Raw genomic sequence first — 12,343 nt, forward strand, 5'->3', positions numbered from 1 at the left:
ATGCACTACATACTTTAGCGGTCCTAATGGCAGGTTGTCTACGTCACAAACGCTACTGTTTTTAAGGTTTATTATTGCGGAAGCTAGCTCTTCAGCGTCTGTTGGGTAAAAAAATATGGTGTTTGGGCTTGTGCAAGGTATTTATATACTTTTGCGATGTTGTATTGCATTACTTGTGAATTGGTTGACGAAAAAATTGTTGAACGGATTGGCTAAAGCAGAACCAGAAATACAATCGTTACCCTAACATATTGATTCGATTTCATTGGATTCTTGGTTACGCCCGAGCACAGTGTTTATTTTTTCCAGGTCAGGTCGGTACGCTCAATGTCACGTGAAAATAGATTAGAGTAATACGCCGACCTCGCTTTCCAGAGCAACTTCACAACCTTGTTCCTAAGCCGCTTAAATTCAACAAATACATTTAGGTGCTTGGTTTTAAGGAAGGTAGCGTAAAGCTGTTCTTTGGTTTTAATTTTATCGTATATATCCTTGCTTACCCAAAGTGTCCTTATTTTGTGTGTCCGTTTAGCAGTTTTTGTGGTAAAGTTTGCATGATAAGCATTTTTCACTACATTAAGAAATTCGTCATATGCCTTATCTGAATGTTTTATTTTATATATACACTCCCATGTAACATACTGCAGGAATTCTTTATATCGCGTCAAGTTTGCATCAGAAATATCCTGATAAACGCGCTGACGTTTTGCTTTTTTACGGCAAACTGTGTCTAAAAGTAGAAAAACGGGTAAATGATCAGTGATATCACAAGCTATGGTGCCAGCGGTAGTTTTTTCGAGCATGGTATTCGTTATGAATAAATCTAACAAAGTCTCTGATGAGTCCGTTATTCTTGTTGCGCTTGTCGGAACAATATTAAAGCCATACATGCTAACAGTCGATAACAGTCATTTGCTTGGAATCACGTTGAAGTAAATTAGTATTAAAATCACCTCCGACAACAAGTTTGAGATTCTGCTCAGTTGAAAACATAATAGGCGTTCAAAAAAAAAAAAAACCAAAGAAATTGTCAGAGGTGCCAGCGGGCGGCCTATACAAGCCAACAAACATGTTTTAAAATGCATGGACCGCTACAGCTTCGCAGTCATCAGTTACACATGTGTACTCTCTTTCAAGGTGGCAATCGATGCATTTTCGCGTAAGGATAGACACACCGCCCCCTGTTTTCTTGTTTCGCGTCACGAAAAAATGAACATGCGGTGGTGGCGCATACATTTACGAGTCCTTTTCATACCAGGTTTCTGTTAATATAATCACAGAGAAGGGGAAGCTTACGCGATGAAAAAAAAAGTTCTGGGTCATCTATTTTTGATCTTGCAGACCGACAATTGAGAGTAAGACAAGACGAAGAAGAATTTCGTGGCTTTACTTTTTGAGAGAACTGGTGGGGTAAGACAACCACATCGGATAATCGCACAAGCAATGCTACCAAGTCAACGATTGCAACCGCGTGTCTTTCTTGACAACAATCGCTCGATCCCTAGTGGCCTTCCGCATAGGAATTTTGCCGTTCGCAGGCCAGACAAAACAAAAGTTGTTCGCCGCTGCCCAGTCTTTTGTGGAGCGTAGAAGTTCTTGGTTCTGTTTCGTTATATTTTCTAGGATTGAAGCGTGATTCGCGACGTCCCTTAGCCTCTTACGTTTAGCGTACCACATTTCTCTCCCTCTTTGACGACTGAAACGAACAATTATACCGGGGGTTTTGTCTGGCCTTGTGGGAAGTCGGTGTATGGCAGTAATATCATCCTCTTTCAGGCAAGGTACTTCAAGAACAGGTGCAAGTTCATTCACTTTACGGAGCAAATCTTCACCAGGTGTCACAGGAATACCATGGAACTCTAAATTTAGGCGTCTGCTGCGCCACTCGAGTTCATTGATGGCCTCCCGTAACTGCATCTGTGTTTCGCTCAATCGCGCTTCGTCAATCTTGTCCACTCTTTTCTTGAGCGACTGTATATCGTTGGCCTGTTTATCTAGACGTTTCATGATGTCGTCAAACATATAATTGCTATCGCAATAAAATGTTACGACCTGCCTCGAATACCGCGCATTCGCGTAATCTCGGGTGATGTACTGCGTGAAATACTGCGTATACTGGTGATGTGCTACCGAAATCGTCGCTTTTAATTTATTTGATTTTAGAACAAAACACCACCGCTCTCACATAATCACTGTCTGCTGCCGTACCTCATTATCCCTCAAGAGAAAAGTTTATAACAGCTGTGTCTTACCAGTACTCATGTACGGGGCAGAAACCTGGAGGATTACGAAAAGAGTTCTACTTAAATTGAGGACGACGCAACAAGCTATGGAAAGAAGAATGATAGGTGTAACGTTAAGGGATAAGAAAAGAGCAGATTGGGTGAGGGAACAAACGCGAGTTAATGATATCTTAGTTGAAATCAAGAAAAAGAAATGGGCATGGGCAGGACACGTAATGAGGAGGGAAGGTAACCGATTGTCATTAAGAGTTACGGAATGGATTCCAAGGGAAGGAAAGCGTAGCAGAGGGCGGCAGAAAGTGAGGTGGGCGGATGAGATTAAGAAGTTTGCAGGGACAGCATGGCCACAATTAGTACATGACCGGGGTAGTTGGAGAAGTATGGGAGAGGCCTTTGCCCTGCAGTGGGCATAACCAGGCTGGTGATGATGATGTACCTTAAAGTCAGTTAAAAGGGTTATAGGTGGTGAAAAAGTAACGTTGATGCTGCCTTTTTGTAGTTACTCTTTATAGTGGTAGGGAACATTTACTATTTTATTTCTGCATCACAAATAAACATTTGATATTTAAATGGTGGTTGAAGTTTTCTTGTAATGTGGTAGCATTTGTAGAATCATTCAAGGGCGCTTGTTGTTGTAGTTTTGATTATAAACAGGTGGATGAAGGGAGGAAATCGTATGAAGGCGAATAGGCAGAACATAGTTGAAGGTATGAAAGAAAGCAGGCGAACGGGTGAGGAGGTTGGTGCAGACATTTATTTCGGCCTCACTCGAAATTGCGGCACCATCTTATGTGGTAAGAACGTTATCGTACCCAAAGAGAAGGCGGCCACTGCTGCAGTGGTGGAGCAGCGTCGTCACGTCTTCCTATGCAGCGCATATATTCAGGCAACGCGTTGTGGCCTGGGCTTGTGCATCGCGGATGCGTTTTTGAAAGACAAGATGGCAGAAGAAGCGTAAGCGCTTTGCTGACCTAAGGCTGAGAGGCACCAGTGTTAGCGTCATTACCTGCCGCGAGGAGTCATTCACGTGCTCAGTTTTGAGCAGAAGCAAAACCTCGGCAAAAGCCTCAGTGGTTACCTTTTCGCGCGGTAGGATGGTAAACGTGATGTTACTGAGGCAGTCGTCCAGTTTGGATGGTTGGTACGAGGCACAGTAGTCCTGAAACTCTATACGACCTTCAGTTGGCCATTCAGGATGCATGACCGTCTTGCCTTCGGCGGAGGCTTCTCTTCGAACCGGCTTGCCATGCTTTGGGACGTCAGGATATTCCTGCAAGACATGCAATTGGTTATTTTTACAGCGAAGCTGCGTACTTCTGCACTTGTCGTGTCCATGGCGAAAATTGAAGCAACTGCCACACATCCACAGCAGCGCCGGTCGGTTGAGACAAAGAAAAAAAAAGAACCAGAAAGGTCGCCTTCGCGCACAGCGTTGCCGCAAGCGTTTCCCGGTAAAGATTGCGGCTGCATCGGATGCATTGGTCGGGAAGCCGCAACTGTAGCATACGAAGCAGGGATATCCCCGCTTAAAACGTAACTACATTATCGGATGTCAAAAAAGAACCCGCCTAGCGATTGATTTCATTTGTTATGAAATCGCTAGGGAAAGGGCACGCATAGTTAGGACTCCCGAAGGGCAGCGTCAACACGATTAGGGGCAACATGGGCAGCAACGTCAATATGAACAACGGGGTCCTGTTCCAGCTAGGTTGGAAGCAGCGGTTCCTCCTCAAAGCAAGCCACGCATAGTTAGGACGCCTGAAGAGTAGCACGAGCACGATGAGCAACTAAAGGAACGGCAACGTCAATAGGCACAACGACGTCGTGCTCAGGCTCGGCAGGACCCAGTTCAAGGCTACGTCAAACTCGTCGATGGAATCAGGTGATACCACAGCTTCGCTGGCCAACTACCTTCGCAGCATGGGTTGCAGCCCATTCGTTTTAGATACATTGCCAATATGCGCTGAACAACCACACCCGCGCCAGCAGATTACGTTCATGACATTATTAGGCTTCGTAAAAATACACCGACGATTACGTACTCCCTGAACATAAATTTGAGCGCAGCTCTATAAGTGTTTTCATTTCCCGATATAATGGCTGGCGCGGACAATAAGCCCGTGCAGCACGTTGCAAACGGAGCGAAGTGTGGCGCGACTGTCTCGCTATTCGGGAAATCGCGAGGGGCAGCGTGTGGGTGACGCGTGGTCGCGATTCACAACTGCCGCCACAGACCGATCTCCGCTCATGCAGCGCTTTGTTTCCATACATGGTATGGGTGGCGTCATAGATGAGCAGACGACGCGCGCTACATAGCAAGCGTCGCCGCAGAGCCCGCCTTGAGCCGCACTACGCTTTTCGTCTCCCGCTCGCCATATTTCTCTTTCCCCGTCGTGGTTCCTCTGTGTGCTCCTCCTCTGCTTTACCTCCACGCTCTCCATTGGATATCGCCGTCTTTCGTGCCACGCAGCACCCCGCGCTGGCTCCTTCGCGGTTCGCGGTTACGAAGGGCGGCGACGCTCGTCGCAGGAACGGGCGCGTATGAGCCGTTCTCTAAAACGTGCTGCGTGTATTCCTCACAAACTGATACCGTTTATGAACTTGAGCGGAACAGCACTGCTGCTGGCAGCAGTGATGTAGGCGGCAACGGAAATAAATTCACTACGAATAACCCCTCCCCAGTTTTCAGTTAGATCTTGCGGCCCTACGGAATAAGCATGCCAGTGATTATTTTGCAAATAGCTACACGCACGAAGTGAAAACTAGCTTTGCTTGCACTAGTTTACTAGCTTTACTTGCACAGAGCGCCTTCAACAAGAAGGAAATAACAATTTTAAACTCTTTTATCGCATGCTTTAGACCGCTTACGTTTACTCATGAGTTGGCCGCGCAGGCCAGCATTAGATCTGCGGCTGCGTTTTAACCACGATCATGCTTGCTGGGTGCATGAACCTCGAGCTAACAAGCCTCCTTTGCCGCTCAGCTCTGCTCAGTCAAAGGTGGTAAAGAGAAGCATTGTGTTTTTCCTTCTTGTCGAAAGCACTTTGCAAGTCATGCGAACATGCCGTCGAAGAAAGTGTACAAAGGCAGGTGGAGCGTTTGGAGGCGGCGGGTTATCCCAAACATATCATTGTTTCCGTCGCTAAACGTTTGCATCGTAGAAAGAAAATTACACCTCGCATGAACGACGAGCAGAGAGCGGAAGAGAAAAGGAAGAAAGAAAAAGTAGCCGTGATACGTTATCTGCATAAGGTGTCTCACAATCTAAGGAAGGTAGGGCAACATTCTGGCGTAAAGGTGGTTGTCACGGCGCCAAAAAAAGTTGTTGAATGTGTGCGAAAAGAGCTGCGCTACTCGAACGCGGAAGCCTGAATGCACAATTAAACACAGAGATGCCTACGTGCCTTGCAGGAGGTGGGTTGTGCACAAAATTCCACTCTCGTGTTGAGGGTACTACATTCGCCAAACGGGCAGATGTTTGAATGTGCGTCTCCAAGAGCACAGTAATAAAGTGGGCAATATTACCACAGACGGTCAACTGGCGGCACATTGTAAAAAGTGTGTTGCACAGCCGCCTTGCCATCCCTTGTTCGATGAGACGCGTCATTTTGTAGCGGCACCGCAAAGACCTGACAAGGGAAATCAAGGAAGCATCCGAGATTGCACGAGCAGGTGATCTGTGCGTCAGCAGGGCGTCTGGGGCATTATGAACTACAGAGCTTGAATTGACGGCATGACGGCATGTGGCGCTTGTGTCAAGCTTTTATATCCTTCTTTCCCTTAGCAGAATCAGTTACGTATATGTGCTTCTGTTCCACAATAAACGCTGTGTTGAAAGTTAGCGCTAGCCCTGTCTAGTCTTTGTCGATCGTCCTTTCCGCGCTTTGCTTCCAGCGTAACTTCGACTCCTACTTGGTGCCTCATTGAACCAAAGATCAACATGACAACAGCTGCCGTCCGGAAAAAAGCAGATATGTCATCGCCGGCTATAAACAGCTTGCCTTACTCCTATTAAATGAGAAGTACCGGTATTACATAACATATACACCAACGCCTCCGTCCTACCGAAGAACTGTACCACAGCTGTCGTCATTACAGCAAACGCCACCATTATCAAGTTGAAAACATCTCACTTGGCACCGTCGACGGTAGCAGGACTCGCAGCGCTTCGAGTCGCACTACACTTTATTAATGACGAACCAACACAGAAATGGCCGATTTTCCGCAACTCGAAGACGGTGCTACAGGATTTATTGTCAGCCTCACGGCGTGGTCCGCATGAACAGTTGGCATTTCAAATCACAGAGGCCGTACACCACCTGACTGAGAAATGACATGAAATAATTTTTCCTTGGCGACCAAGTCACTCAAGCAAGGATGCTCCACGTACTTGCACACCAATGCTCCTTATCACAGTGAAATGAACCATATTTTATGCACGCCCATTTATACGCCCTAAATCCAACCTTAAGCCTCCAAATTCCACCAAGAATTCCCCGAAGAGACGCGACCTACTTGTGTGGGCTATGGTCCCGTTTGCCTGTGCCTAGGCGCTCCCCAAAAGAATGGCCGACACCGCAGGATGTGGTGTGGGGTGCGACGCGGAAACAATCAGTCTGCTATTTTTCCTCTCTCCCCTTTCACTCTGAGCACAGTAGCAGGCTAAGGACTCTCCTCATGTCCTCAATATGTTCTCTTTCCAAGTTCCTCAATAAAGGTTCACTTTACATAGATTCCTACAATGGCATTGGATCTGCATAATGTTTGTGTAACAACGTGGTGTCTGCACAACAAGCGCAGTCGTAATCTTTCAGCGCAGTGTAACAGCAGCGTCGACCTTTTAGACAAAATTTAGCTATTTTTGTACATATTTTACGGTTATGCAAATGAAGTTGAACCGATTCGAACCGGTTTGAACCGTTATTTCATTCGCTCCACAGTTCAAGCGGAATTAAACGGATTTCGGGGAACCGGAACGATAACCGAAACACGGAGAGTTCCGGTTCGACAATCAGCTTTCTGGGCGAACATGCACCGAGAGAGGATTCTGTAATTTTGAGAAGAAAGACAATAGAGATGAGTTTGGTGGCATCCACCATTATCATCCTGGTTTCTGAAGGGGATACTCATATTATTCACAAATTTACATAAACCTTATGCTCGCTCATACTGAAGTGCGGTATGAAATTACCGCAGTGCCTCAATCACGTAGGCATTTAATCAGTTGCATTTATTTTTAATTTTAAAGCTTCAAATAGTTAGGCGAGTAATGTAAGCACTCTTAAACTGCGGCAGAAGACCGAGCATCGAACGCCCAGCAAACTTCCTCTGGAGGGTAATTTTTTTATATGCAATGTGGGAAATTGTCACCGTTAGTGGCGATACTCCATCGGGCACTAAAACAGAGCAAAAACTCGTACACGAGAAACTGAGGCCATTCCTGCAGGAGTATGGGATTACGAGAAGCTCATGCGTGTTCTGTAGCAGAAGTTAAGAGAAACGCGGTTGAAAGTGATTGGAGTGGAAAAATAGCCACCTAATTGGTGCAACAAGGTAATAAAAGGAGCTATAGAAGAGCCTTAATTGGCGTCTAGTCACCACAGCGGGCCGAAAAGTTAAGATTACACGAGGAGGAGTTGATAGACAAAACAAGTACTGGGGAAGAAGAAGGTGGTTATGTGTCGTGCGTTAAAAACTTGCTTCAAACGAATCCCAAGCCGTACAACTCGCATGCAGAAATGCACTGCTGGAGCCATCGCTTGAAGGCAACATGATGATATCGGCATCCCCCTGGAAACGGGCGCCGGCAGAAATGTCACCTAGCAAGCTTGAGGTAATCCCGTTTTGTTGCATAATTGCAGTTTAGCATTTTGTCAACCTCTCCTTAATCTTTTCTGTGCTCAAAAAAAAAAAAAAAAACCTCTATCTCAATTTGGTGCAGTTACCTATGCCTGCAACAACCCTGGCGGTATAAATAGCTTCCTTGTTCCTTTTCCTGTCAATACATTTTATACTTTAAACGTCGCTTGCTTATTTCCACCACTGACCAGTTATTCTTTCCATATGTGCTTCGAATCTCGGCTCCTATATCAATGGAAACAGCAACACAGAGATGCCTTTGTTTCTGTGATCTGCACATTACAACTCAACCCCCTCCCCCCTATCTTCATACGGAAGAAATCAGGAGCTTGTCAACAAACTAGAAACTTCTCATCAGGAACATAGAAAGGCAATAAAACAAAATACAGGGTTTGACCGAATCAGGGGAGAGGCATAGTTAATAAAAGTCACAGTCACTTTAGCATACGCTAAAGAGGACGAAGGCGAAAGCCTGCGAACACAGCAGACATTCATTACATTACCGGTCCATGCCGGATGCATGAAAGAATACGAAGTGGACTAGGGGAGAAGTGAGGACGAAGTTATAATAAAATGGCGGACCACACCCGCCTCACTGAGATTGTCTTTTATACTGCCGTTCTAGTGAGGAACGGTACATTTTAGCGCAGTCGATAGTTTTCGAAGACCAGACATGCGGATGACGTTTCTCGTGCACCAGGCGTTATCGAAGTCTGTTGTTTTCATCCGATACCAAATGCACGGTGAGCCAGCAACGGACCTTCCTCTCGAAGTTACTTCTACCGCGCTGATCAACGTGATGCTGCAACAAGCTGCAATCAGCCGCCAAGCCCTGGTGGAAACAGGATCGGTCCCAATGAATCTACAGCTCCAGACACTGAGCGAACTCGTTCTGGAACTCTATGACGTGGCACCCTCAAAGAAGAAGCGCCTGCCGGGAGGGTGAGCTTAGATTGACTGTTATCGAACAACTGCAAAGCTACATTACGCAATAGAATGAAATACTGAGAACTTTAGTTAAGCGGTTAATCAAGAGAAATCAGCACGAGGTACTATTGAACCTGATGTTTTTGAAGGAAACCCTCAAAGTGCGCAGTACTGGCTGTGGTTTTTCGCGTACGACTGTGACAAGAATATTTGGCACTCCGACGGCACAAACATTTTGAATATGCGCCGCTATTTGGGCGCTATAGCGAGAAAATGGTATGCTGTGCAACATACGATCATGGACCAACATGTTGGGAACTGGGGAAAATGAACTGTTTAACGGCTTTCGAAGGCAATGCAGCAGAAAGATGGGATGCTGCACTACGGTTCAGACATACATGGGGCTCTCTGCGGAACAGTCGTTCTTGCCACAGCACTTCTTGCCACAGCACTTCAGCGATGCGGTCAGCCAGCTCTGCAAGAGTGTCGAGAGACATGTCTTGTGGTGTGGTAGCCAAGGTGACAACCATATTTTGCGTCAGGCACTGAAAGAACAGCTGACGCAGCAGCGGGTTGTTTGCTTCCAGCTTACAGTCACCGAGGAGCTGCCGCATACGACGTTGAAGTTGCTCTTCGTTGAGAAGCTGCTGGAGGAGCCTGCACACAAACACAGACTTGCATTGCAGCACCGTCGTTTTGAAGTGGCATAGAGGGTGGTGTCTTAGGGCGCATCCACAAAGTCTTTGGACTTCTCAACCACCTCTGTAGGGAATGGCGAGACAACGTAGGAACCTCGTGGTCTGCAAAGTGATGCACCGAAGGTCGAAGATGACCTCCACCTGAGCAAACCAGGCGGCAGGATTTTGTGGTGAGAAGGGCGGCGGGTGAATCTGCACCGTGATGAGTCCCTCTGCGCTGGTAATCGGTATCTCATTCGTGGCCTCGTTGACGACATCGTCCTCACCGTACAATCACGTCCGGGCCACCACGTTATAGAGACCGTCGTTACATCCACTATAACAATGTGTGATTCAGGAGCGAAAGGCCTGAGAATAGTTCAAACCGATGACAGGAACCAAATAGGCTCTTTTAAAGCTTTACTGGCTGCGAACTTTCGATTTCGCTGTGGCCGTGCTCCGAGGAGGCACATGACTTCACACAGGTTCCTCGTCGTTGCGTTCGCCTCCGCTCGCTTCGCCAGCTGTATCGCATGCCTGATAACATGTCGGATGATTGAAAAGGAGAGCTCGCGTGCACCCCAACCACAGTTGAGGCGGCAGTATGGACGGCGACAAATCTGATAAGCATGAGGAGGCCTGGAATCTACATCGGAACGAGATGTAGAGGAAACGAATCGCCCAAGAAACAGACGAACAGCGCGCCGAACGACTGCCTAAACGCCGCAACATAGCTAGACAACCAGACTAACCTGGACTTGCAGTCAAGATTAGCCAAGGCTAACCGCCTTAGCTTTCGCTACGTATATCCTGGCATAGCCGAGCTAAGCCACTGCCCATTTTTTTATTCTGCTTCTTCTGTCCTAAGGCCATCCAGAGGGCCCGCGCCGTCGCGGAGAGTCACCACCTCCCTGTCCCATCGTGGGCGGAGCCGCCAACTTGATTGGGGAGGTTCCCCCCTATAAAGTTCCTCGGTACACTCTAATAAAGTTCTTGCCACTGTCTTCTGTCCTAGTAGCTCGCACAGCACGAGGCACACGTGCCGGAGCGCACCATATGCAATAGGCGGCTGAGGAAGATGACGATGGCTGCTAGTGAGCGCAGCATATTGGTATTTTAGGGTAAAGTTGTATGAACATTCGCGTCCATCTTGGCACTGCTTCAATAAACATTCGGCCTGGAGATTGCAAGTAGCGCCTCCTTCCTTCTGGAATTTCGGTTGGCTGTGGCAGAGCAACGAACTTGTCCACGTGGCAGAAAGCACTGCCCTAGGACCACTGACATTTCTTATATGTATTGTTATGAGCCACATATGCTGCGGACGAAGAAGTTCTACAGCAGACGAAAAAGAGCAAGGGCTGTGCCCCTGACCACCATCTTTATTGTTGCGCCACTCGGTGTCGCTGTGTAAATATTTTATGTAAACCGCTCTTGCATCTCCCCGTAAGATCTCTGGTGCAGGATCGGGGTACAGCTCGTTCTCTTTTTCGTCTGCTATACAAATTCTTCGTCTGCAGGATAGGTTGCCCATAACATTACCTTCCGACGCCGAAACGGCCGACTCGGTGTAGTCGAAAAATGACGGTACTAAAAATGTTTACCAGACACGGGGTTAAACAGTGTCAGGGACATGACAGGGCTTCAGGGACATCTTTGGTGAGGTGTAGGGTATATTCGAAGGACACCGCGGAATTTCGCAGCGGACATCTTGTGGGTCATACGATCATACCGACTCAGAGGCCCGCTGGCTGAGCCTCGGCTACCGCAACATCGGTTGTCCCGTCGTAGCTCACTGAACATGGCACTTTCTCCGGTACTGACGCCATGGACGTCGAAGACTGGATAACCAAATTCGAGCGAGCCAGCAAAAACAGCCGGTGGGAACCAACCTTCCTGCTGATGAACAATATATACAAATACGCTTAACTATGTATATAGCTTTAAAATTACGATCCGTCTCTTCGCTGACGATTGCGTCATCCATCAGTACACCCTCTTATGTTTCTATACTTCAGCACGAGTATTTGCTAATACAACAATGGTGCACCACATTGCTAATGTCACTTAACGGACGTCAACTAAAACTTTACTGCACCGAGTTCCAAGCTTTGCAAAGATATTATTAAGGTCGCGAGTTTTAGTTCACAGTATGCCAAACCTCAGAATAACGTGGGACAGTACGGTATCAATAAAGAAATTCTGCAAGGATTTGTTATCATTGGTTTCGCTCCACATGCAAATTGAAGTTAAGTAATTGAAGTTGATGGGCACTTTGTTCTTGAGAGCGAAACAGTAGACTCCTGAGCGACCATTCTTATCAGCACTTAATATTACTAGAACTGCTGAGGTATCATTCCAGCGTCGACGTACCTACGCCCTTCACATTGAGCTCCTTATCTGTCGCTGCTTCGCTATCAGCTGCTCACGAAGCTGGCCTAATCCCCAAATGAAGACCATGATCGGCAACGCCCGAAATGCAGCATGTAACCGCTGACCGGACCAGGACGATCGCATACTGCTCCACGAGCCAGCCACCGCTGGACATGGCCGCCACTTACGATGAAAGGCAGATAGCGCAAATCTACTGCTCGCCTACATATTTCAGCTGACCCCACTCAGCTGTTAAATACACAGGTA

At 47.1% G+C, this 12,343-nt stretch overlaps 1 protein-coding gene across 1 annotated transcript in view; it reads right to left on the minus strand.

Moving 5' to 3' along the window:
* Positions 1-12,343, minus strand: part of LOC126529684 (multidrug resistance-associated protein 1-like) — a 102,120-nt gene that overhangs the window by 80,558 nt on the left and 9,219 nt on the right. The window contains exon 4 of the mRNA XM_055069891.1: positions 3,322-3,513. Coding sequence (XP_054925866.1) covers positions 3,322-3,513 — 192 coding nt within the window. The remainder of the gene's footprint in view (positions 1-3,321; positions 3,514-12,343) is intronic.

Source organism: Dermacentor andersoni, chromosome 9, assembly GCF_023375885.2.
Source record: "Dermacentor andersoni chromosome 9, qqDerAnde1_hic_scaffold, whole genome shotgun sequence".
Lineage (NCBI taxonomy): Eukaryota > Metazoa > Arthropoda > Arachnida > Ixodida > Ixodidae > Dermacentor > Dermacentor andersoni.